The 27,590-nt window shown below is 42.6% G+C and overlaps 1 protein-coding gene and 1 pseudogene across 5 annotated transcripts in view; both read right to left on the minus strand.

Moving 5' to 3' along the window:
- The window catches only part of LOC108410738 (NACHT, LRR and PYD domains-containing protein 12-like), a 37,008-nt gene extending 15,524 nt beyond the window's left edge, over positions 1-21,484 (minus strand). The window contains exons 1-11 of one of the 5 annotated variants that reach the window (XM_017681966.2): positions 21,291-21,484; positions 17,164-17,244; positions 16,924-17,040; positions 15,532-15,648; positions 14,015-14,072; positions 13,713-13,917; positions 9,188-10,958; positions 5,374-5,547; positions 4,944-5,117; positions 3,919-4,092; positions 3,033-3,230 (exon numbers count right to left, since the gene is read on the minus strand). In XM_017681966.2, the coding sequence (XP_017537455.2) occupies positions 3,033-3,230; positions 3,919-4,092; positions 4,944-5,117; positions 5,374-5,547; positions 9,188-10,958; positions 13,713-13,917; positions 14,015-14,072; positions 15,532-15,648; positions 16,924-17,040; positions 17,164-17,219 (3,044 nt within the window). In that variant the 5' untranslated portion in view covers positions 17,220-17,244; positions 21,291-21,484. Of the gene's footprint in view, positions 1-3,032; positions 3,231-3,918; positions 4,093-4,943; positions 5,118-5,373; positions 5,548-9,187; positions 10,959-13,712; positions 13,918-14,014; positions 14,073-15,531; positions 15,649-16,923; positions 17,041-17,163; positions 17,245-19,225; positions 19,325-21,290 lie in introns of those variants that run through there. The other 4 variants (XM_017681967.2, XM_017681965.2, XM_017681968.2 and 1 more) reach the window with 4 other exon arrangements.
- Positions 21,485-26,841: 5,357 nt separating this feature from the next.
- Positions 26,842-27,590, minus strand: part of LOC108410737 — a 33,704-nt pseudogene continuing 32,955 nt past the window's right edge.

The raw sequence follows: 27,590 nt of genomic DNA on the forward strand, positions 1-27,590 counted from the left end.
AATCGGTTAATAATTTTCACCTTCTTCTCCCTTGAACCAACTCCACGCACATTCCATGAAACAAACCTCAGTGTGCTCATATTGAAATTAATCGAGAAAGTGTTGCGTGCTCACTGAAGATGTGTGTGTGAGTGGATGTGTATGTGAGTGTACATTGCATGTTATGTGTCCTGTATAGCATTGTGTGTGTTGTGTAGCAAACATGTTGGATGCAGAAAGAAAAGAAAAGGAAAGGGTGCTCCAAAGTGACAAATATAGCAAAAGAATGAGGGGAAAAAAAAAAAAAAGAGAAAGAAAAAAATAAATAAATAATAAAAATAAAAATAATAATAATTACTTAACATAAAGTCCACTATGCTGTCTAAACCGGCATTAATTGTTATATATAGACATGTAAAAAAAGAAAAAAAAACAAAACAAAGAAGATAGAGAAAAAAGGCGTTTGTATACACAGGTCACCTGATCAGTATAGCCATGGCGTGGTTTCCTGGTCGCGATAGAGCTGTCCGTTTATATAGAGTTTGTCCACCGCAATGATAGCTCGTGAACCTTCTTGAATATGTTTTTTCCGGAGAGGGAACAGGATTTTGCGTCGCTCCAGGATCTCTTTAGGAAACTGATCGTTGACGCTGAAGTCCGTTCCTCTCAGCTCCCGTCCGCGGCTCTTCACCAGCTCTTTCTGCTTGAAACGTTCGAATTTGGCTACGATTGGTCTGGGTCTGTGTGCCCCGGGTCGCTTAGCTCCTATACGGTGAACACGATCGAAGTTGATGGTTTTAACAGTGTCTTCCGGGAGCTTCAGGTAGGATTGCAAGAACTCTTTCACTGTCGTTTCCGGGTTTTCCTCCGATTTCTCCGGTAGACCCGAAAACACGAGGTTGTCCCTCATGCTGCGGGCCTGGAGCTCGGTGACGGTTTCCCTGATTTTTTTATTCTCCTCCGAGAGCCGGGTCATTCCCTTGGTGAGGGAATTCACCGACTCTCTGAGAGCGGCGTTCTCCACAGCGAGTGCTTCCACCTGCTGTTGGCTGAACTCTACCGACTCCCGGAGAGCCTGAAACTCCTTGTGAAGAATTTCCAAAATGGAGAGGCGAGCGTCGAAACTGGACAGCTTCTTATCGATGGACTCCAAAATGTCCGCCACTTCGCTGGACTGAGAAGAAGCCCCTGGTGAATCTTCTGGGCGACTCCTCTTGGTGGATGGAGCTCCTTTGTTGCTGGACGGAGTGTTGGTTGGTTTTCCCATTACGACTCGGTCGAAACACTCGTCGATGTAAGCTTGCAGACTGTCCAGATCTTCTTCACCGTCCTCCAGTGTACTTCCGGTAGTGAGTAGTTTATTAATATAAATTTTATAGCTTTTAAAGTTGTTTTATAACTGTGTTGGCTAAGAAAACTAATCCATGTGGTTTATAGATTACTGACTTGCTGCCTTGCTCAATATTGCCGAGGTTCGCGTTGAAGTCTGCGTTACTACAGCATAGCGTCTTCCTGTCTCTTCCTCTTCCTGTCTCTGTCTCTTCCTCTTCCTGTCGTGGGTTATAGTTCTGCATTCAATACCATCCTCCCTCACAAACAAGCAGTCAAACTGGGGGACCAGGAATAGCTTCCTTTCTGATCGCAGACAGAGGGTCAGAGTGGGCCACTATACATCCATGGCCATAAGCCTCAGTACCGGCTCTCCCCAGGGCTGTGTGCTGAGTCCCTTGCTCTACTCCCTCTACACACATGACTGCTACCCTGTCCATCACAACACCACCATAGTGAAATTTGCAGATGACACCACAGTGGTGGGGCTCATCTCCAAGGGGGTGGGGGTGGGGGGGGTTGCCTATAGAGATTAGGTAGAGCAGCTGGCAATATGGTGCAGGGCCAACAACCTGCTCCTCAACACCTCAAAGACCAAATAACTCATCATAGATTACAAGAGAAAGAAAACAGAGATCCCACCATTAATCATCAGCAGGGACTATGTGGAGAGGGTGGCAGGCTTCCGCTTCTTGGGAGTCCACATTGAGGGGAGCCTATCCTGGAGTGTGAACACCTCTGAGAACACTCAGGAGGAACATCATCACACAAAGATTGCTGGTGACCTTTCACCATGCTTCCATTGACAGCATACTAACATACTGGTTGGGATAGTGTAGTGGTTAACACCTCTGCCTTATACACTGTAGATTGGGGTTCAATCCCCACCTGGGCAAACACACCACACTATACCAATAAGAGTCCTTGGGCAAGACTCCTATCACCTCCTTGGCCTACCTAAGTTGCTCTGGATAAGAGCGTCAGCCAAATGCTATAAATGTAAATGTACTGCATGTGCCTGTGGCACACCAGCTGCACAGTGGCTCAGAGGAAAGCAGTCCAGAGGGTCATCAACACCACCCAAAAGATTGTCAGCTGCCCTCTTCCCACTCTGGAAGAACTACACAGTTCCCTTTATCTCAAAAAAGCCCACAACATTATAAAGGACACACACCATTCTGGTCATTACCTGTTTGAATGGTTGCCTTCAGGCAGAAGGTACAGGTCAATTAATGCAAGGACAAAAAAACTCAAACATAGTTTTTATCCAACTGCAATAACAACCCTCAATGCTGCAAAAAAATGGATCAAGGCAGTGACAGAAAGTATGCATGTCTGTAGATGTAAGTCCATATTGGTGTGTGTAGGTATGCTGCAATGTTGTTTTTTATTTTCTTTTTTAACTTGAATTATTTTAGAGACTTTTGAATGATGCACCAACTGGAGAGCACTTTTAATTTTATTGTACTTGTGACAATGACAAAAAAGACCTAAAAGACCAAAAATGTCTTGTCGTGCTCTGAGTGTAAAAGTCAAAAATGGCAGAATGTAATGTGAGTTGTTATTTTTGTTAGGTAATTAATCTTCAATATTCAATATTTCAGAAATGAGGTAAAATTTTCAGAAATGAGGCAAAGTGTTCATGTGTATATGATCACAAACAGTGAGATTTATGATTGCTGTCGGATTTATGTGCATCGACAATGAAAATGTTATGATCTTACTTCAGTGTCTCCAATTTACAGTGTGGATTCTTTAGTGCAGCCGAGAGCAGCTCCACTCCTGAATCCTGCAGCAGTTTATTGTTACTCAGGTTCAGTTCTCTCAGACTTAAGAAGCTGAGAGCAGAGGACAGAGCTGCACAGTTTTCCTCTGTGAGATTACAGTTACACATGCTGGGAGAGAAATGATACATCAAAACACTGAGATCACACACACACACACACACACACACACACACACACACACACACACACACACACACATACACACAGATCTAAACACAAACCTCAGTTTCTAAATAATTGAAACAATAGGTAAAATGCAAATAAATCTAAAGTACTCCTTTGTGAACAAAGACAAGACTTTTCATGCTTCAGTTTCATAAAATCAAATTTGCTATTTTTTAAAATTTGCCCCATCCTGATTATCCCAAAATTATTTTAGATGGGGTAAATTAAGACTAGGAATATTGGGAATTGTACCTCTGTGATGGATATTACCACATTGGCTCAGGAATTCTTTGCCAAATGATTATGATTAGTGTCAACAAACACTGTTCATCCAGGTTTTTACCACAATAAGATTAAAAAGACATCTTTACTTATTTCAACATAAGAACATCAATCTATATTTTGCGTGTTTTCACCAGTATTGCTGATCTGTCATCCAATGAAAAAGGACAAAACATGACAATGAAGACCCTTTACTGTGAAGACTTGAATATCTCTTTAGACTTGTGTATCTATATTCAGTAAATAAAGTTTATCAAATAAGCTAGGTGGCAACAGGTGACGGCTTAGAGTGACCATTTAGGAAGCATTATATCCTCAAGACATTGCTGTAGTCACATTGGGAACTGTGTGTGTGTATAAATGGTCAGGAACTCACTTTAGTTCTTCTAATTTGCAACGTGGATCCTCCAGTAGATTGATGAGAACAATCACTCCTGACTGTCCTGGTTTATTAGAGTTCAAGTTCAGCTCTCTCAAGTGAGAGGGGTTTGATTTAAGCCCTGAAGCCAGATCAGTGTAGCCCTTCTTTGTAATTCTGCATCTTTCCAATCTGTAGAGAGCAACAGAAAAATTCCACACACTTAGGGTGCATTCAGATATGACAGTTTTTGGTTTGATAAAAATGAATCCTGGTGCGATTTGCTGTTAGTGTGTTTTGTTTGAACAAACAAGGACACTGCCATGTGAATCCTGGCATGGACCAAATAAATGGACCGAGACCTCCTGTGCAGGTTGGTCTTTGTGTGCTTTCAAACAAACTCTGATGTGGTTCACAATGTATGAACACAAGACAAGAATCATTTCCTCTCTGCATAATGTCTTTTGTATATAGATGCTCTTTTATGCATACATGTATCATATCTCTTCATAAGCTCTATCCAGTAATTATAGAACAGTTTAACAGGGCTTGGGCATGTTTAAAGTCATTATGATACCTTATTAAACACATTTGACTGCACACATCAATTATATCAATTGTAAATGTAAAACTGTCAACATCTCTCCATTTTGTAAAAGAGGTAAGCCTCTCAGGGATGGGTGTTAGATATTTCACCCCACTTCACGTTGTACAAAGCCACTGTAATCCAGGGCCTTGTGTGGTTTATTGCAGTAGAGTATCATTAGATAAATAAAACAATGTTTAAGTATCCAAAAGGACCAGATAGAACAGAGAAAAGCATGATTCAGAAAATTTGGTGGACATCACAATTATTGTTCATCAGAAAAATTTGCTCAATCAGTTGTGATTTATACCTGCATAACTTGTTTACATCTTCTGGTTTGATGTTAAACATGTCAGTGTGAATACCTAACAAACCAGAGCTAAAATACACACACACACACACACACACACACACACACACACACACACACACACACACACACAAAGAGATGTCATACTTCAGTATCTCCAGTTTACAGTGTGGATTCTTTAGTCCAGCAGAGAGCAGCTCCATTCCGGAATCCTGCAGTTCATTTTTACTGAGGTCCAGTTCTCTCAGACTGGAGGAGTTTGAGCTGAGAGCTGAGGACAGAGCTGCACAGCTTTTCTCTGTGAGATCACACCTGCGCAGCCTGGAAGAGAAATAATGATACCTCAGAACTTCAACACCCCACCCCCCCACAAACACAGGACTGTATATAAAGGACAAAGTTTAGGGCTAGGGTTATGAAATATTAAACCATTTTACAACTTGACTTTTGAGTGTACAATCAAATGTGACACATTTGTGTATGTGTGTGTATGAGGTAGAGAGAGAGAGAGAAAGACTTGTGGAAAATGTGTGTTTGTGTGTGACCATCATTCACAGTGATAAAATTATGATCTTACTTCAGTTTCTCCAGTTTACAGTTTGGATTCTTCAGTCCAGCTAAGAGCAGCTCCACTCCTGAATCCTGCAGTTTGTTTCTACTGACGTCCAGTTCTCTCAGACATGAGGACTTTGCACTGAGAACTGAGGACAGCGCTTCACAGCTTTTCTCTGTGAGGCTACAGTCAAAAAGCCTGGGAGAGAAATAATGATACATCAGAACACTATAGGATAATACGAAAGTATGGTACTCATGATCCACTTTGATCAATAATTTATAAAATACTATAGAATTTTTTTGGAGGGGGGATTTTGGTTCAATTTCAATTACAATTGCAATTATAATGTATTTACATATGTAGATGTTTAAGGACACTCTGGGCTATTCAGATATGTCATTAGTTGACATGTAAGTACTAACAGAAATCTGAATTTGGCTAATTTTTATCAAAAGTTGAAATAGCATCTGCAAAAGTTTATCATTTTTTGCTTATGGAGATCTTGAAAACAAGTGGCACCTCAAATACCTTTCAGAAATTGTTATTCTGGAGTATCTGTGATCTGAAAGTGCAATAATTTTGCTGGTGATTCATTCTATTGGTTATTATGAGTAAAATTAAATGAGAAAAATTAGCATAAGTTGACCATGTTTTTTTTTTTTACTGATTTTCTGTCTTCTTGGGTTCATGCTGAGTGCTAAAACTCTGATACACAAAATCACTGTAAACTGAAAGACAAAGCTAAATATTATTAATTTTATAATAATATTTGTCATATTTCCTGGTATTTCTATGTTAAAATGTGTTTCGAGCCTGTTTCTGTCATTTTGAGGGTAAAAAGGAAAGGTGCACTCAGTGCAGTGAAGGGGACACTGCATTTTATGTTTTTCCACCCTGCCATCCCCCCACTCTCTCAATTTAGTAACATGTACACACCACATGGCTAACCTTTAGTTTTAGAAGCGTGACTGCCTTTTGAGTCATTTTTTACATGCTGTAAATTTCTGATTGTCAGCACTAACTCAGAGTCTGAGTCATTCAGAAGACTGTTTTAAACATGAGGGAAAGTTTGTAGATTTAAATGGACATAAACACAGGATCTGAACAGTGGTTTTATGAGCTGGATTACTGACTAGATTACTCGCTGAAATTTCCACAGAATCACTCTGGACACACAGTATGGCCAACGATCAATGGTCAACCGATACATAGTCACAGGTGGACGAAATCATTCTAGATGTTGAGAGCAGAGTCTGATTAGTGAACTGATGTGTGAATAATTTTTTTTACTTTCTGTACTTTGTACCTTTTCTTTTTTTTAAGTATTTACATTTTTTTGATTGTTTGCCATGGGTTTTTGCACTAAGGTCACCAAAACTGGAGAGTTTGCCCTGGTCCTCGCTTTACTTTTTTGGTGCCAGGAGGAGACATTATAGACCTGATCTTCCCTCAGTTGTCTGGGGAAATGCAAGATCTATTATGAGTAAGATGGACAATCTGACAGTGCTGACCCAACATCAGAGGGAGTACCATGAGTGTAACGTCTATTCACCGAGTCAATTTCACCATTTAACCCATCTGTGAAGTGAAACACCACATACACACTAGTGAGCACACACACACAAGGATGTTGGAGAGTAATAAGAAGAAAAGAGGGCTGGCAGTTTGTGAATGATAGATGGAGTAACTCTAAGCACATCACTATTAAGGAGCAAATCTGCTGAATGGTTAGCCATTAGGATGAGGCCATTCTACCTGCTGAAGGAATTCATACACATGATTGTGATAAATATGTACATCCCCCTTTTGCTGTTTTTACATCCTCCACTCTGACAAACTTCACCTAGTATGTAACCTGCAACACCAGAGACACTAAAATGCCCCTTTATACTTCATTTAACTCCTAAAACGTAGTGGTGGGTTACTGTCTTGTTGGCAATCCTTTGGTTAGGTCACTGGTGTTATGGTTGGGTCAAGCAGTTTTATTCCATCCTGCTGGCAAATGGGCCTTTAAAGAGGCTCATACACTAGCTCGGGCTCTTTTCCTGCCAGAGAGGTAATGTTCCATGTTCCAAAAACTAGTTTCAGTAGCCGAGGATCGGAACGCCAAAGTCCCCGCCTTCGCCCGCCACCCGATCCACAATGCACCAGACCACCATAAGTGCCTCTCCCATGGGTGGTGCGTCCGTGGGAGAGTGGTCCCATGTAGTTATTTCGGGCTGAGCCCAGCTGGGACCCATGGGTAAAGGCCCAGCCTCCAGGCACTCACCGAGGAGCCCCTCTCCCAGGCCTGGCTCCAGGGTGAGGCCCCAGTAACCCTAATCTGGGCGAGGGAAGCTGGGTCCTGTTGTTACTGTTCATATGGGGTTTTTGGATCACACTTTGTCTGGCACATCACCTGTTTGCCTTGGGAGACCCTACCAGGAGCTTTCGCCCCTGACAACATAGCTCCTAGGATCATATAGGCACGCAAACCTCTCCACCACGGTAAGGTGGTGATCCAAGGAGAGGCTCAGCTCGTGGAAGGATTATGAAGACTAAGGGTGAGTTTTGGTTGATTAGATAGTTTGTAGGAGAAGCCGTATTTGTACCTCTAAAGGTTGCATTTTGCTCATAGTTACATTTCCCTTGAGTTTACTATGACTTCTGGCATCAAACAGTTTATTCAGATTACATCTGAGAATTTTGTAGATCAGTCTTCTGAAGTCTCGCTGATAGAGCTTGTGAGAACATTACAGCATATTATATTGAAGTCTGCCTCAGTAAAGAAAGGTCTTTTGAAACATAATGCTGTCAGAATCATTATTGTTATAAATCACATCTAAAGAAAAAATAGTACAACAGCAGGTTACTGAGTGGTCCAGGCATAAGTTAGAACAGCAAAAGCTGGAGGTTGAGCAGTACCAGCTAATATTTGTAAGATATTAATCAGACCTGCCTACCTCTCCCACAAAGGAAAGACAGAGAGCTGTCAGCCTGCCTGTGACTGGCCTATCTGGTATGCATAAACCTGTCTTTAGAGTTTTTTTTTTTTTAAAGTTTGTTATTTTTGAAAAAAGAAGGATCTTGAATTCAGTTTAAAAATAAGAAATTTGAGTCTAGTTATTTTTGAGGTTTAGCCAGATTATTTTGGTCTTAATTAGCCGTCTTAAGCCCTTTAGCTCTTTGCAATTGAGGTCATTGTAAATTTGTAGCTTAATGGGTTAGGTTCTTGATACCCCAAAAAGAAAACAAAAAGCTTTGAGATGTTTGGTGATGCTTTTATATTTGAAAGACAAATGTGTTTTAATTCAATCAAGTATAATAAAAATACTAGCAAACATACTATACTGTACTATACTAACAAACAAGTATACTAAAAATAAACTGATTCTACTGGAGTTGGATGGAACATCAGCTCTGGAGGGGGGCAGCTGATGCATAATTTGCTTAAAGAAAGACGGTCACTGGAAAAATGAGCATCCTGTTTCAGAAGTAAAACAATGTGCTCATACTATGCTGTTAAGGTGTTTCCATCAGTGTATTATTTGGAAGCTAAGATGTTGGTGAGAGAATGGGAACCACGTGCTATGGGAGACTGTTTCATCAAAATTATAGTGCCAAAAAAATGCCATAATCTTTGATGAAGAACTCTCAAAATGTATTTGTTCATCTCAGTGTCAAAAAGACCTAAAATTTAATACTGAGACTTTTTTGGCCAATACGTAAAAAGGAAATACCTGCTAATATGACAAATGTGCCAGCAGACTGGTAGTCCTTATCATCGATGTTGTATAACTGAATGATAATTAAAAGTAAACAGTGTAGTGCCACCTTTATGACTAAATATACTCACATAGCTTTTCTTGATGCTTTGACCACTGGCAGCAACTGCATAAGATATTCCTCTGACCTGCCATATTTACGTAAGTCAAACACATCAAGCTCTTTTTCTGAGTTCAGCAACACAAACACCAGAGCTGACCACTGGGCAGGAGAGAGGGAGAGTCCTCGGAGGCTAAAGTATTCTCCTCTGTTCAGGTATGACTGAACTTCCTGCAGTAGAGAATGATCATTCAGTTCATTCAGACAGTGGAACAAATTGATGGATTTCTCTGGAGAGGGATTCTCCCTGATCTTCTCCTTGATGTACTGGACTGTTTCCTCTTTGCTGTGAGAGCTGCTTCCTGTCTGGGTTAATAGGCCTCGTAAGACAGTCTGATTGGACTCCAGCGAGAGGCCGAGAAGGAACTGAAGGAAAAGGTCCAGGTGTCCATTCTCACTCTGTAAGGCCTTGTCCACTGCAGACTTGAGGAAGTCTGACAGTTCGGACTGTTGGAAAATATCACAAAGATCAGTGTTCAGCTGTTTTGTTCTTTCTCCACTGATGAAGGAGAGAAATGCATATAAAGCAGCCATAAACTCCAGAACACTCAGGTGCACAAAGCTGAACACCTTCCCCAGGTGCAGCCCAAACTCCTCTCTGAAGATCTGGGTACAAACTCCTGAATACAATAACACTTCTCTGACATCAATGCCACACTCTCTCAGGTCTTCCTCATAGAAGATCAGATTGCCTTTTTCCAGCTGTTGGAAAGCCAGTTTTCCCAGTGCCAGAATCATCTCTTTGGTCTGCTGAAGATCAGGGTCACATTTCCCATGGTACTTTTGGTCCTTGTGTTTGATCTGAAAGATCAGGAAGTGGGTGAACATCTGAGTCAGAGTCTTGGGGATCTCTCCACTCTCTGCTCCACCCAACACTCTCTCTAGAACAGTGGCTGCAATCCAGCAGAAGACTGGGATGTGGCACATGATGTAGAGGCTTCTTGAGGACCTCATGTGTGAGATGATTTTATTGGCCAGGCTCTGGTCACTGATTCTCTTCCTGAAGTACTCCTCTTTCTGAGGGTCACTGAACCCTCGTACCTCTGTTACCAGGTCAACACACTCAGGAGGGATCTGATTGGCTGCTGCTGGTCGAGAGGTTATCCAGAGGAGAGCCGAGGGAAGCAGGTTCCCCTTGATGAGGTTTGTCAGCTGCACATCCACTGAGGCTGAATCTGTTACCTCCCACAGGCTCTCATTGTTCTGGAAATCTAGAGGAAGTCGACACTCATCCAGACCATCAAAGATGAACAAGACTTTGTAAGATTCAAAGTCTATTGATTGTAATAATTTTCTGTCTGGTAAAAAGTCATTCAGAAGTTCAATCAGACTAAGCTTTTTGTTCTTGATCATGTTCAGCTCCCTGAAAGGAAGTGGAAATATGAAGAGGATGTCCTGATTTGCTTTTCCTTCGGCCCAGTCCAGAATGAACTTCTGCACTGAGACTGTTTTACCAATTCCAGCAACTCCTTTAGTCAGCACAGTTCTGATGGGTCTGTCTTTAAAGAGGTCATTACATTTGATGGGTTTCTTCTGTGTTGCTGGTCTCCTGGATGCTGCCTCAATCTGTCTGACCTCATGTTCTTCATTGACCTCTCCACTCCCTCCCTCTGTGATGTAGAGCTCTGTGTAGATCTCATTCAGAAGGACTGGTGTTCCATACTGTGAGATTCCTTCATTAATTCTCATATATTTCTCCTTCAGGTTGATTTGGATTTTTTTCTGATGTGCAGAAATCGGCTCTAATAAAAAACAAAACAACAGGGTGATAAATATTTTTCAGTAGAATTAACTACATGATGAAATCCAATCATATTTGTATAAATACGCTACTTTTTTTGTCTTTGCTTTGTTCCCTACCAATTCAATCACACATTTGAAAAACTGAAATAGGAGGAGTTTTACAGATCCACTCAGAGAGAGTGGACCATTATAACAGGAAAGGCTTTTTATTGCCCTCATTTTGATTACATAAACCATACTAAGGTTTTTTACATGATTTTACATTTGTTCAATTACATTTAAAATTACAATAGAAAGTGATTGCATGTGTCACACATCCCTCCGGCTCTGAAGCACACTCAGACTCCATCTCCCAGAATCTTCTGAGAGATCACCTGACCCGAGCTTCCCTCACGCTCCAATCAGTGCCCACAGTCTCCTGAATACCAGCTCTGTTCACCTGTGTACCATGTCACATGACTTGTTTAGTTTAAAGCCCGGGCTTTAGCTTAGCCAGATTGCAAGTGTAGCTGAGATTATTACTTTTATTATTATCTAAATATTTTGAGATATTTGTAATGTGAACTTCACTAAAACTTTAGTTCGGTTTTCTAATTGATGTCTTAGTGTAATGAAAAGTTAGTAGTTAAGTAGTGAGACATTCCTCTTACAGTTTTGGCTCCTCCCACATGTTGCAGCTGGGGCCTCAGTGACTGTGACTCCCAGAGTCAGCACAATGCAGCAGTTCTATCTGGGGTGTTAGAAGCATAGTGGAAGCTTGTGCGGGTAAGACGTACCGAATAGCTCCTAAAATGTCTAACTAAACATATAAAAGCAATGAATTTCACCTAAATGGTACATAGAATGTAAAGCTAGAGACACAAAATGTGTTTAAATGGTATGTGGTAAATTTATGCTTTATTCAGGGAGTGGGAGAGGGCCGTTCTGGCTGCCTGAGCTCACTACTGCCCCGTGCTACCTTTATTCGGGGAGTGGGAGAGGGTCGTTCTGGCTGCCTGAGCTCACTACTGCCCCATGCTACCTTTATTCGGGGAGTAGGAGAGGGCAGTTCTGGCTGCCTGAGCTCACTACTGCCCCATGCTACCTTTATTCGGGGAGTGGGAGAGGGCAGTTCTGGCTGCCTGAGCTCACTACTGCCCCGTGCTACCTTTATTCAGGCAGTGGGAGAGGGCAGTTCTGGCTGCCTGAGCTCACTACTGCCCCGTGCTACCTTTATTCAGTGAGTGGGAGAGGGCCGTTCTGGCTGCCTGAGCTCACTACTGCCCCGTGCTACCTTTATTCGGGGAGTGGGAGAGGGCAGTTCTGGCTGCCTGAGCTCACTACTGCCCCGTGCTACCTTTATTCGGGGAGTGGGAGAGGGCAGTTCTGGCTGCCTGAGCTCACTACTGCCCCGTGCTACCTTTATTCAGGGAGTGGGAGAGGGCAGTTCTGGCTGCCTGAGCTCACTACTGCCCCGTGCTACCTTTATTCAGGGAGTGGGAGAGGGCCGTTCTGGCTGCCTGAGCTCACTACTGCCCCGTGCTTCCTTTATTCGGGTCCTTTTTGCTGGTTTGGATCTGACCCATGCCTGTTTATTGACCACGATTCTTGTCAAATCCTTATATTAAAGCCTCATCTTTTGGTTTTACTGCAAGCATCTGGCCCTTTCTGTCTCATTACAACATGAGACGTAAAGGAGTCAGAAGTGTTTTTCCAAAGACCCTAGGTTATTCAGATGTGTTATGATTTGATAGGAAATTACACACAACATTGTGATAACTATGAATTTGGGCAGTGCCTCCTTATTTTGTTTTTATTTTTGTATGTAAAGACTAGGAACAAAAAACTTCAGGTGAAGTTCAGGTTCAGGTATAGCATATTTTCAGTATTTTTTTTTCTAAATTTAGATTAGAACAGGGGTTGCCCTTTTCTGGTCCTGTTGGTCTTCTACCCCGCGGAGTTTAGCTCCAACTCTAATATACAACACTTGATCCAGGTGATGAAGGTCTTAAGGGGCAACTGGATTTTAGAGCCAAGTGTGTTGGATCTAAATTGACGAAGATACCCCAGGACTAGAGTACATATGAGAAAATAAATGGAGAGTAAATTTGATGGTGACAATAAATTTAATAGTAATTTACTCTGACAAAAAAATCAGATGGTAGTTTCTTTTGTTTTATTACAAAAAAATATGTCTGACTCGATGCTAAAATAAGTAACTTTGAAATTATAGGCAAATTGTCATGTATTATTCATGTTGGCTCTGCTGAACCTACTGCAATGCACTTGCTTTAAGCATATGACTCCCTGCCATGCCTGCACTCTCTACACATATACATCCTCACAGACATCACATGCCGATCATGTGCTGGCACACGTTAACCTCTCGGTTAAATCCACAGATCATAAATCTGTGACAGATGCGCAACAGAATCAACCAGAATATTTTGAGATACATGGAAAATAAATAATGGTAGTGTACAGAAGATCTTGTGTATTTTGGGTGTAGATAGAGCATCTCTTTTCTGAACACTTTGATGAATCATAGTGCTCTGGATCACTTGCTGCACTTGCTCAGAGAAATCACATCAGGAGATACAGTGGATTTTTCTAATTATCACAACCCTCCTGTCTAAATAACCGCCTCCATTAGGATGTTAAAGGTGATAACTGGTCCTAGATCAGCTCTTAGTCTGAGACGTGTTGTGAGTGTGGATCTGCGCTCTTCCTCTAACGTTACAGTGATGTAATGAAGCCCCGCCCACAGCTCTTACTGCTCTGTAGGATGTTAGCGAGGTCTGTCTGCTCCATGTTCCTCAGCATGTTCAGTGTGATCTTCAGCACCTCCTCTCTGGAACTGCTCTGATCCTCCTCAGCCTCCACCTCTCTCTCAGAGCATGCTGGGTAATCTGCACTCAGCAGCTTCTTGAACCTCTTCAGCTCTTTCTTCACCAGAGAGATTATTTTGTGCTCCAGATCCTGATCAGGAGTAAACAGTAAAATGAAAATCTAATAACCTGAACGAAGAGGTAAACAATGATCTTGAGATACATACTTACATTAGATACACACGTACCTTAAATATGGAATCCAAATTATGCCTGGTGGAGACTTTTGATTTTTCCTTTTGAACACTGTAGAGAACATTGCAAAGAACATCCTATTTAAAAATGTTCATCAAACTAGTAGAACAAAGACCAGATCTTTAACACTTGCTTTCTGTATTCTCCACCTAATAATTTGAGATTTTCTCATTTTAATAACCCATCCATCCATCCATCCATCCATCATCTTCTGCTTCACCGGGGTTCAGGTCACGGGGGCAGCATCCTAAGCAATGAGTCCCAGACCTCCCTTTCCCCAGCCACTTCCACTAGCTCCCCCGGGGGGATTCCGAGGCGATCCCAGGCCAGCTGGGCGATATAGTCACGCCAGCGTGTCCTGGGTCTTCCCCGGGGTCTCCTCCCAGGTGAACTTGCCTGTGACACCTCCCGAGGGAGGCGTCCAGGAGGCATCCTAACTAGATGCCCGAACCACCTCAACTGGCTCCTCTTGACATGGAGAAGCAGCGGCTCTCCCAGTCCCTCCCAGATGACCAAACTTCTCACCCTATCTCTAAGGGAGAGTCCAGACACCCTGCGGAGGAAACTCATTTCAGCCGCTTGTATTCATGATCTTATTCTTTTGGTCATTACCCAAAGCTCATGACCATAGGTGAGGGTGGGAACGTAGATCGACCGGTAAATCGAGAGCCTTGCCTTATACAGACCGGTAAAGAGTCCGCATCACTGCTGACCCAGCACCAATCCGCCTGTCAATCTCCCGCTCCCTTGTACCATCACTTGTGAACAAGACCCCGAGATACTTAAACTCCTCCACTTGAGGCAAGAGCTCATCCCCGACCAAGAGAGGGCTCTCCACCCTTTTCCGTCTGAGAACAATGGTCTCGGATTTAGAGGTACTGATCCACATCCTGGCCGCTTCACACTCGGCTGCAATCTGATCCAGCGAAAGCTGAAGTTCACGGCCTGATGTCCCCAATAGGACCACATCATTTGCAAACAGCAGCGATGTGACCTTGAGGTCACCAAACCAGACAGCCTTCATCCCCTGACTGCGCCTAGAAATTCTATCCATAAAAATTATGAATAGAATTGGTGACAAAGGGCAGCCCTGACGGAGTCCAACTCTCACTGGGAACGAGTCTGACTTACTGCCGGCCATGCGAACCAAGCTCCTGCTTTGTTTGTACAGGGCCTGAATGGCTCGTAGCAAAGAGCCATGTACCCCGTACTCCCGAAGCACCTCCCACAGAATACTCCAGGGAACACAGTCGAATGCCTTCTCCAGATCCACAAAGCACATGTGGACTGGTTGGGCAAACTCCCATGAACCCTCCAGAATCCTGGAGAGGGTGAAGAGTTGGTCCAGTGTTCCACGACCAGGGCGGAACCCGTACTGCTCCTCCTGAATCCGAGGAATTGTGTGTGTGTGTGTGTGTGTGTGTGTGTGTGTGTGTGTGTGTGTGTGTGTGTGTGATTTTAAATTTGCGGCCCTAGAGTGAAGAACACTACTGAAATACACGGTCCTTACCTCACAGCAGGAGAACTGTCTCCCTCTCTGAAGTTTCTTGATTTCTCCATTGAGTCATCACTCCTCATGGACACACAGCTGGGCTCAGGTGGGTCTGGTTTCTCCGTCTGATTCCCACTAAAGCACAACAGAGGGAGAAATATATGGATGATTCCACTGAACTGGTTCAGAGTCAGAACTGAAAGAAGTTTGGGACTTTAGAACAGAAACCTTTTGCTCTGATTGACTCTATACCTTAATTGTGTTTATTTTATTAAATTAATAATTGAATATTCCAAAACAATCAAACCTTACCTGAATGAGTCAGTCATGACTGTTTGAGTGACAATTTGAGCTCTAACTTCTTTGTGACTAAAAGCGGCCATATATAAATAAAAACTGGATTATTATTGAGAACCAGTGAGAAACTGTAGTTGATCTCAACCTATATTATTGCTGGTGAAAGCAATGAAGGCAACCTGCAGTGCATGTTCATTTTTTCTGAGATTGTGATTTGTTTGTGAAATGCACCAATAAGCTCTGCACCTCAGGTGCCTGCAGTTAGTGGGTAGGGCTGCATGCAGTTTGGGTGATAAGCTGGTATTTAAGTACTTTGAACATTAGGCATATTCAGGCATATTTTGGGCACATATTGCGGTCACATCAGACCACATTGTAGGAGCTGCAGCTGCTGACCTAAAACTTTATTATGAAAGAAATCAAAGATATTTTTATAAGCAACATTGAAATGATGATGGCAAAATTATTTTTTGCCACACTCCAATAAGTAATCCAAGTTGGCACCCATGCCTATTTCCTCATCCATCCTAAGCATCAAAATGATTGATTTGCCAGTGATCTTGAGCTGGAAAAGAAATTGTATAAATAAAACTAAGTACTTTTATTATGATTATTCATGTTGTTATGAACTTGTGGCCAGCAATATAGTAAGTTCCAATGTGAATGTTTTTCACATTTAAACACACAATAAATATGAATGCATTTTTTAAATTAATCTGATATTGAATATTGGAATTTTAGCGTTCCCCGGCCGGGGGACCAGGGTCCTTTCTGTGTGGAGTTTGCATGTTCTCCCCGTGTTTGTGTGGGTTTCCTTCAGGTTATCCGGTTTCCTCCCACAATCCGAAGACAAATTGGACATGGTGAATTGCCTCTGAGTGTGAATGTCTGTCTGTCTGTCCTGTGATGGACTGGTGAGGGTGTCCAGGGTGTTTTCTACCTTCTGCCCAGTAAGCACTGGGTGGGCTCCAACACCCAGCATGACCCAGAAAAATAAGCAGCTTAGAAAGTGTGTGTGTGTGTGTGTGTGTGTGTGTGTGTGTGTGTGTGTGTGTGTGATTTTAAATTTGCAGCCCTAGAGTGAGGAACACTACTGAAATACACAGTCCTTACCTCACAGCAGGAGAACTGTCTCCCTCTCTGAAGTTTCTTGATTTCTCCATTGAGTCATCACTCCTCATGGACACACAGCTGGGCTCAGGTGAGTCTGGTTTCTCCGTCTGATTCCCACTAAAGCACAACAGAGGAAAAAGATTCCTTTATTATATGGGATACAAAGCCCAGTTCTACTGAGCTGCTTCATTAACTCGCACCACTTCATCAGCTCACATGTGTGTCACCATGTTCTCTCACCTCTTCTCTCTCTCTGTGTGCTGTTCTTCTTCAGAGGAACTCATTGTGGAGCTCATGTCTCCGGCAGGTCACAGCTGGAACCTGAAATCAGAGAAACAGAGCAGGACACACATTTACTCCACTCCAGAATCTGTGGTACTGTATGAGGAAGTCAGGTGTAGCTGAAAAGTATGTTAGAGTGGTGCAGGACATGTATGAGGATAGTGAGACAGTGGTGAGGTGTGCAGTTGGAGTGACAAATGGTTTCAAGGTGAAGGTAGGGTTACATCAGGGATCAGCTTTGAGCCCCTTCTTGTTTGCAATGGTGATGGAAAGGTTGACAGATGAGGTCAGGCAGGAGGCTCCATGGACCGTGATGTTTGCAGATGACATTGTAATCTGTGGTGAGATTAGAGAGCAGGTGGAAGAGAATCTGGAGAGGTGGAGGTTTGCACTGGAGAGGAGAGGAATGAAGGTCAGTAGAGATAAGACGGAATACATGTGTGTGAATGAGAGGGAGGCAGGTGGAAAGGTGAAGATGCAAGGAGTAGAGGTCGTAAAGGTGGATGACTTCAAATATCTTGGGTCAACCATCCAGAGCAATGGATAGTGTAGAAAAGAGGTGAGGAAGAGGGTGCAGGCAGGATGGAGTGGGTGGAGACAGGTGTCAGGGCTGATGTGTGACAGAAGGATAGCAGCAAGAGTGAAAGGGAAGGTTTACAAGACAGCAGTGCGTCCTGCTATGATGTTTGGTTTGGAGACTGTGGCTCTGTCTAAAAGACAGGAGGCTGAGCTGGAGGTGGCGGAGATGAAGATGCTGAGATTTTCGTTGGGAGTGACAAGGATGGACAAGATTAGAAATGAGCAGATCAGAGGGACGGTGAAGGTGGAGCAGTTTGGAGATAAAGCCAGAGAGGCCAGGTTGAGATGGTTTGGACATGTGTTGAGGAGGAATAGTGGATATATTGGGCAAAGAATGTTGGAGATGGAGCTGCCGGGTAGAAGGAGAAGAGGTAGACCTCAGAGAAGGTTTATGGATGTAGTGAAGGTGGACATGGAGATGGTTGGTGTGAAAGTAGAGGAGGCAGTGGATAGGGCAAGATGGAGGCAGATGATCTGCTGTGGCGACCCCTAAAGGGAGCAGCCGAAAGAAGAAGAAGAATCACCGCCTCAGATTCAGCTCTGCCTCATCAGCCTGTTCACTTACAGGGAAGTATTAAAGTCACCAGGTCAGAAGGTCAGTTCTGTTAGTTAAGACTCCAGTAAAACCCACTGAACTGGTCTTCATCTACTGCAGATCAGATTCATATCAGTAAGAAAACACAGCTCAGATACACGTTTTTCTGTCCTAAAGCACATCATACACTTCTGCCCAGTGACTGTTAACCATGTGGGCTTCCTCCGGTTCTCCGGTTTCCTCCCACAGTCCAAAGACATGCAGTCAGGCCATGTTAAATTTTGTGTAGGTGTGTGGGAATGTGTATGCCTGTCTGTCTGCCCTGCGATGGACTGACGACCTGTCCAGGGTGTATCCTGCCTTCTGCCCAATGACCGCTGGGATAGGCTCCAGCACCCAACCAACACCAAGGTGGATAAGCAGCTTAAATAGTGTGTGTGTGTGTGTGTGTGTGTGTGTGAGTAAATACTTATTGGTATTACAGATGATACTGATCATAACTTGGGTCAATTCGAGCTTCTTGTCAGGCTGTTAAACTTTTACACTTCTCCCTGACGCGAGTCTGAAAATGGACTGAGATTTGACCAAGCTTAGCTGGGTAATGGCCAATGTCAGCTCATGTTAGTAGTCATCAGCCCAGTTCTCTCTTACTGGTAAAACTTCCCCTGAATGTTCAGTGAAACCAAACAAAGTCACTTCATTTTGATAAAAAATTGCAAAAAAAAAGAATCTTATGTTTTTAATGAGATGATGAACTGAAACTGGTTCATACTTAACGTGACCAGTGACGAACTCACCATGTTTTCCGTTTGGCTTTAAAAACACACTGCAGATTATTTTACTTTTATTTTTATTTTTTTATCTAGAGCAGATTCTAATTATTTAGAAGCAAATTTGGGTACTCACAGCGTTTCTCTCCAACTGCCTTATCTTTCTTCTCTGAACGGAGCAACTGGCTTTCACTTTTATTATAGCTTGGCTTAGGCAGTGTTTACTCTGGAACCTTCTCTCCTAACAGAGGGTGGAGGGATAACAACATAGTTGCCTAGCAGAGCCGGTAAGACTGGATCTTGGTTAATGACCCAAGACAAATGTGCTCAAAATCTTTTCAGTGCTCCTGTTGACACACTCGTGCACTTTCAGGAAAAAGGGTTCTAAGCTATGTACTTAGGACCTGTAGTGAGGTGACGTAATTGTATTGTATTTCATTGCCATGAGATATAAGTTGTATTGACTTAATTCGCCCTGTCTTGGCTACTGCCTTTTTATTTTTTTGTTCATTTGGTTATAAAAATGTGCAAATATGCACCTTTATCTACACAGTGGGACCTTAAGATCACTTATGTTTTTTTTAGGGAACATTTACAACAAAAATGTACCTGAAAAACAGTTTTTTCCTGACAGTATAAATATAAAATAAAATAAATACTGCACTCTAGTGGCTAAAATAAATACTGCACCCCAGTGGCTAAAATAAATACTGCACTCCAGTGGCTAAAATAAATACTGCACTCCAGTGGCTAAAATAAACACTGCACTCCAGTGGCTAAAATAAATCCTGCACTCCAGTGGCTAAAATAAATACTGCACCCCAGTGGCTAAAATAAATACTGCACTCCAGTGGCTAAAATAAATACTGCACCCCAGTGGCTAAAATAAATACTGCACCTACTGCGATATACTAGTGCAATACTGCGATATACTAGTGCAATACTGCGATATACTAGTCCAATACTATGATATACAAGTGCAATACTATGATATACTAGTCCAATACTATGATATACTAGTCCAATACTGCAATATACTAGTCCAATACTGCGATATACTAGTCCAATACTATGATATACAAGTGCAATACTATGATATACTAGTCCAATACTATGATATACTAGTCCAATACTATGATATACTAGTCCAATACTGCAATATACTAGTCCAATACTGCGATATACTAGTCCAATACTGCGATATACTAGTCCAATACTGCGATATACTAGTCCAATACTATGATATACAAGTGCAATACTGCAATATACTAGTCCAATACTGCAATATACTAGTCCAATACTGCGATATACTAGTCCAATACTGCCAAGGTCTCACAAGATCCAGAAAGTTTGACCATATCATCCCAGTTTTATCACCCCTGCACTGGTTACCAGTTACATTTCACATTGATTATAAAATCCTATTACTGACCTATACAGCTCTAAATGGACTCAGTACCTGAGTGACCTTCTCTCCCACTATGAACCTTCACGCCTACTTAGATCACAAGGTGCTGCTCACTACTAGTACCTAGAACTAATAAAGCTCCATCAGGGGGGCGGAGCTTCTCATACAGAGCCCCCCAGCTCTGGAATAATCTTCCTTTTAATGTTCGGGACTCAGACTCAGCCTCAGTCTAGGCTAAAAACTTACTTGTACAGTGGAGCCTTTGGTGATTAGTCTTCCCTGTCAGATAAAAGGTGCAGATCTGGGGGTTCATGGTCATAGAGTATTATGGTAACCTCGGAGTGCTGGTGCTGTCATCCTGCTGCCTCACTCACTCAGGTTTGTTGATGGTGGAGTGGAGGGGCGCTGACATCTCAGGGAGCCTCATGACTCTGCTACCTTCTGGTTTCTCCCTCTTAGTGAGGCTGTAGTAGCTCCACCTGCTGGAGTCTCTGCTGCTCTGTTAACACTGTAATCTGTGATCAGTCACTCATTACAGAACTGACTCTGTGTGTTTCTTTCTTTTCTTCGCTCAGTTGATCGGCTGCCCATCCTGTGTGTCTTATGCTGTTCTTCTTCTGCTTTGAATAGGTGCGACTGCTCACCAGCCTTCCGGACCAGCTTGACCACCAGCTTGAGCTTCATGCTGTTCAGTGGTGTGCAAACCTCACCTGCATGAACTGACCCTCCTGCTGCTGCTGCTGCACAAACTTGAGTTAATGAATGATTTAAGTCATTTAAGTCATTGCTTTACCTGTTTTTCTCCTTTTCTGTACTGTAGTATTGCGTGGTCCAGAGGAGGATGGGTTCCCCTTCTGAGTCTTGATTCCTCTCAATGTTTGTTCGTCCTGCTCTTAAGGTGTTGTTTTCTGCCACTGCTACCACTGGCGATGCTCACTGGGGCTCAGAACTGGATTTTCCTGTAAAGCTGCTTTCTGTCAGCGTCTGTTGGAAAAAGCGCTACGTAAATAAACTTGGACTTGACTTGACAGTGCAACTGTACAAGTAGTGAGAAAGTGGCTGTGTCTAAATACGTGTTAAATCCGTGGACTGTGTAACAGTTTAACTGCGGTTGTGTGTAAATGTTGGCGCCTGTGTAGCTTGTTTAAAGAATACTTAAAGGAATGTGGCAAGGAAAGTGATGACCTTAATCAGTGGCAGTGACCAACAGCAGTACTCTGTCAGAGAGCGAGTCAAGAGAGCGATGCTGCTGCAGTGTTACATTCAATTAAAGAGCAGCGCTCTAATCTATTCATGAAAACACTAACACAGCTCTTCTGCAGGCTTTGATCACTGACAGTTTGAGCTGAGAACTGAGGGCGAATATTGTGTGAGATTTTATACACACACACACACAATGAAAAAAAAATATTACCACTGTCAAAAAAAACATGGCAAAATAGCAGCTTTAAATTAGAAGGCAAATTTTTTGTTAGTCAATATAACGGGATTGTATTCGATGCAATTTTGGTGCCTTTCTATTCATAGTATTCCATTGTGGCATTAAGAAGACCATGTCACCATGTCGGTATGCAGGCTGCAACTGTGAGCATGCTCTGATGGACCTCATCTTATTACCATTATTGCAGCTACAATGGTGCAGGTAGATATAAACCAGGCAAAATGACCAGAATGACCAAGAGAAAACTGAAAAGATACATGGACACTTAAGATATAGTCTCCAGAAAATGCTACATGGAGAAGAGCAGCAGCTTTGGTGGACTGGATCAATGCATTCTTAGCTAACAAATACCTCAGACTTTAACTTGGAGATGTTTACTGAGCGGCTAACAGGCAGCACAGCAAGGCGAGTCAGCCATTGGAGCTGTTGAAGACACGTTACTGGCTGATCTAATGCTGTGTCCCAAACCGTACATGCTTCTGTGCCTTATCTACTACACTAATCCGTGCACTTGCAATGGAACATGAGGTGTATTTTATACACTATGAAGTGGGCTAATATGTGGTTTGGGACACTGAAATAATCTTTATCTTTATCTTCTTCACCTGCTTGATACAGCTAGGGTGGTAGTAACCGTAGTGAGAGTAGAGAATCTCAAATGAACCTGTCCCCCAAAACTTCTTCAAGCTCAGTTTATGCATCGTCTCCACTCCCATTCATGATATTCATGAACAGGGTGTCAAGGCAAAGCTGAGGTCAGTAGGGCATTTTGTATGGAGGCTGATATGTCTGCTTGTTTGTGGATGATGTCCCTTTGGCTCCATTGCATGAATGCCTGCAGCGCTCACTAAAGTGGTTTGCAGCTGAGTGTGAAGTGGTTGGTATATGAATTAACACCTCCAAGTTCATTGTCCTAGCCTAGAAAAGAATGGCGTGCCCACTCCAGGTAAGGGGAGAGGATCTTCCCCAGGTGGAGGAGTTTAAGTATCTCAGGGTCTTGTTCATGAGTAATGGGAAGAGGGACCATGAAATCAGCTACAGGATGGGACAAGCAGTGGTAGTAAAGTGTCAATGTACTGGACTGTAGTAATGAAGAGAGCGCCAAGTCAGAAGGCAAAGCTCCTTTTTTACCAGTCAGTCTACATTCAAATCCTCACCCGTGGACATGGGTTTTGGGAAATGATTGAAAGAATGAGATTGTGGATACAAGTGATGGAAATTAGCCTTTCTTCACAGTGTGGTGGGCTACGCTCTACTCGATAGGGTGAGGAGCTCAGTCATTCGGGAGGAGTGCTGAAATAATGCGGCCAAATCTCAACCCTTTAGATTTTAGCATTCCTTTGTTATCACTACCACAATAAATCAAATGAAATCAGGGCAATACACTCATATACATTAATTAATAAGCTTTTAAAATGTGAATTACAAGGTTGTTTTATTGTCTTTGCTGGACCGGTTATGGCTTTATCTCATTACAAACCACCACAGCATGGAATACTATCAATTGGTTCATTCCTCATAATTTTTTTAAACAATGCAAAATGCTGTGTTTTTTTCAAATGACGTAGAGAAATAAAAAAACAAAAAATGGAGTAACTTTTATTTTGGTCAGCGACTGTGATATTTAACATTGCCATATATGTTATTGTTTATAAATCACATCTTTGCACCCTGGACCAATGCTAAATCATCAAACTGTGCTAGGCATTGGCTATCCAATCTATCTTTTACACAAGAAATGAAACACTATGACCAGCATTTCATTTTCTAAAACTACCTAAATTAAATATCTTTCTTGTGAAAAAGCTGTATACTTTCATATAATATTAGTCTCCTAAAGCTCTATACAGGATGTTCCAAGTATACACATTATGATGGACATTTACACCACAGGCTGTATCACAACCCATGATGCTAATGCTAATGCTAAAGCTGCTGCTCAGAGACCACAGTACAAAGCTAGAACAGAATATTCAGTGAGTGTACTAAAGGCAGTGAACATAATGCAGAAAGAAAAAGCCAAGGGCCCCAGTCTGCGGCCACAGCAGACACCCTTGCTCTGTTAACGGTAGGAAAAATGCATATTTTGACATAAGCTGAACATCTCCGAAATGAAAAGCAGACTTATTAGCTATAAAACAGACTTTCCCCAACACCTATGCCACCTGAAAGAAAGCGACAAGCTCCTTTAATAATAATTTTATCATTTTGGGCTCTCTCAGCATGTGACCAGGAGCACACACTGCCATGGTCATAATCTGGATGTGGTCTGAATATCCAGTGCAATTCTGATAGGGGCACTGGAAATGTCCAGGAAAGCCTCTTAGACCCAATGCAGTTGGTGGGAAACAAGACTAGCCTTGATGCTGGAGAACAGCTCCCACCCCATGCCTGAGACTCTGGCAGCACTGGGCAGCTCCTTCAGTGACTGGCTGCTTCACCCCAAGTGTGTGAAGGAGGCCGTCGCAGGTCCTTCCTGCTGCTGGTAGACTGTAGAACCAGCACTGCTCCCAGTAGAACCCCCTCCACCCCCCGCTGGACCTCACACTGTGAATTCATCACCACTTCCTGCATGCAATTTAATCAAGACCAGACACATTTATAAAACCTTTCTTAAAGCAAATGTGTCTGGTCCTGATTAAATGGTACAGAGCACAGGCAAACCATTTGTCCATGCTGGAATGTTAATGCAATTCAACTCCAAATTGAAAAGAGAGAATGCTTTTCCCAACACATTACAACTGAAGTTGTGAAGCCTCCCTTAAAAAGAAAAACCTAGATGTGACTCTATTGAGTAATTACTGATTTCAAACTGATTTCAAATCAACTTTTCATTTGAAAAATTATTGAGAAAATCATCTTCAAGCAACTAACTGGCTTTCTGTCCTTAAATAGTTGTCTAGACAAACTTCAGTTAGGATTTCAGCCTTGTGGTAGTGAGATGGCTCTAATTAAGGTTATTAAGGACATTTGTTTAAATACACACTCTGGAAAAATGTCTTTTCTACTACTGCTCAATCTCAATGTTGCCTTTGATTCCACTGATCATAAAATTCTCATAGATATATTTGGAACTGGGTTGGTCTCTTAGGAACTGTTCCGAAATGATTCAGCTCATACCTGTAGGGACTGCTTTCTCAAAACAGAAAAAAATATATTTCTGATCGAGTGCCAGTGACCTGTGGTGTCCCCCATGGTTCAATTCTTGGGCTGATCACATTGAGTTTATACATGCTGCCTCTTGGCCAAATAGTACAAGACTATGGGAACAGTGGACTTCAGGAGGAGCCCTCCAGCCCTTCCAGCACTCACCATCCTGGACAGAACTGTGGTGGCAGTTCTGTTCAATAGGCTGACCATGGGAGGACAATATATGACAAAAGGACTGCTCTCCACAGCCCTCATACATCACCCAAGAGAGACATACAAAATGCAAATGCGATCAACACAAACAGGTAAGGGAAAAAGAAGATGGTTCAAGGGAAGATACAAAGTTAATAAAAATAAAGGAAAATATTATTTATCACTACCAAAATGCAAATTTTCTACAGTTAAGAAAAATACAAACAAACGCAAATAAGGAATAGGGTTAGTTTAGTGTAATGACCAAGACGTTTAAAAGACTGAAATATGCTTTCAACACTGACAACAAATTAGGTACAATGATTCTTATATCAGTGATCACCAGGGTTTCAACACCCAGCAAGACCCAACAGTCTTTTAAATACTGGGCTAACACAAAACTACAGTTATGCTCTTTTTAGACTCCTAATAAAAACTAATAACTGTGGTTTCCACGTTTCTTAGGCCCAATATTCCTCTCACCTTAAGTTCCACATGCATTGTTACAGTCAGCTGAAACTGAAGCACTTGATTCTCCAAAGACTTTTCTGACACATACTGGGCGGAGCCCTACCCCCACCTTTGGCTACTCAGACCACACTCCTGTAATGCTGATACCTGCATACAGACCGCTTATAAGACACTCCAGAGCAGTCCAGAAGCAGGTGAAAACCTGGCCAGCAGGAGCCATTTCTCCTCTTCAAGATTGCTTTGAGCAACACATGGGGCATGTTTAGAGAGGCTGCCAATGACAATGATTAAGTTAACCCAAAGGAATACACAGTATCAGTGACTGGCTATATGTGCAAATGCATTGATGATGTTACTGTCTCCGGGACTATCATCACACACAAAACTCAGAAGTCATAAATGACTGCTGAGATGCAAAGGCTGCTGAAGGCCCGCATTGCACCTGTCCACTGCTGATATGAGGAAAACTCTGCAAACCAGACAACATTCCTCTCTGAATGTGCAGACCAACTAGTGGAAGTTTTTACAGACATCTATAACATCTTGCTAAGAAGCTCCTTTGTCCACTGTGCTTCAAGGCCAACACCATTGTCTCTGTACCAAAGAAATCTCCAGTATCCTGCCTCAATGGCTGTCATCCCGCCACACTCACACCCATCATCATGAAATGCTTCGAGAGGCTTGTAATGAGGCACATCCAGACCCAACTGCCTCCTTCACTGGACACTGCATTTAACATATTGCTCCATGTACACCACTCTTCATCTGGCCCGCAGTCATCTTGAAAAGGAGGACACATGTTAAAATGCTGTTCATAGACTTCAATTCAGCTTTGAAGTGAACAGCACATCCATGCTGTTGGAAAGCTGAGCCTGCTGGGCCTGAATATTTCCCTCTGCAATTGGATCCTGGACATTCTCACTGAGAATCTTCAGTCAGTCTGGATCGGGAGCAGCATCTCTAACACCATCACACAGAGCCCCCTAGGGCAGTGTGCTCAGCCGGCTGCTGTTCACTTTGCTGATTCACAACTGAGAGGCAGCTCACAGTTCCAATCACATCATAAAGTTGATAAAGAATGACGTGTCAGCACACAGAGAGGAAGTGTATGTGTGTGTGGGTCTGTGTGGGTGTTATGTATGTGTGTGTGGGGGTCTGTGTGAAAGCAGATCAGCTATTTGTTGTTGAGATGCTGTAAGACAGAGAACAGGAAAAAATCATCAGACATGAACTGTGAATCAGATGTTAGATTACACTCAAGTGAACACTAGAATTCCCATACATTTATTCACTCATACACACCTATAGAGCAGCTTCTCATGATTACCATGGTTTAGTGTGTATGTATGTGGAGACAGTACCAGTATCAGTAACCCACTGTAGTTTCTCCAGTTTGCAGTATGGATCCTCCAGTAGATCAGAGAGCAACTTAACTCCTGACTCTCCTGGCTTATTCCAGTTCAGGTTCAGCTCTCTCAGGTGAGATGAGGGGTTTGATTTTAGAGCTGAAGCCAGAGCAGAAAAGCCTTCACCTGTAATAGTGCAGTTATACATCCTGCAGAGGGAAGAAAAAAGCTCTTCACACTAACAGATCAACACACACACACACACACATACATACAAAGTAACTAAGAGATGATCTCACCTCAGTATCTCCAGTTTACAGTGTGGATTCTTCAGTCCAGCAGAGAGTAGCTTCACTCCTGAATCCTGCAGCAGTTGATTGTTGCCAAGGTCCAGTTCTACCAGACATGAGTGGTTTGAGCTGAGAGCTGAGGACAGAGCTGCACAGCTTTTCTCTGTGAGTTTACACTCACACAGCCTGCCATTTCACATAAA

Source organism: Pygocentrus nattereri, chromosome 9, assembly GCF_015220715.1.
Source record: "Pygocentrus nattereri isolate fPygNat1 chromosome 9, fPygNat1.pri, whole genome shotgun sequence".
In the NCBI taxonomy this organism is placed as follows: Eukaryota; Metazoa; Chordata; class Actinopteri; order Characiformes; family Serrasalmidae; genus Pygocentrus; species Pygocentrus nattereri.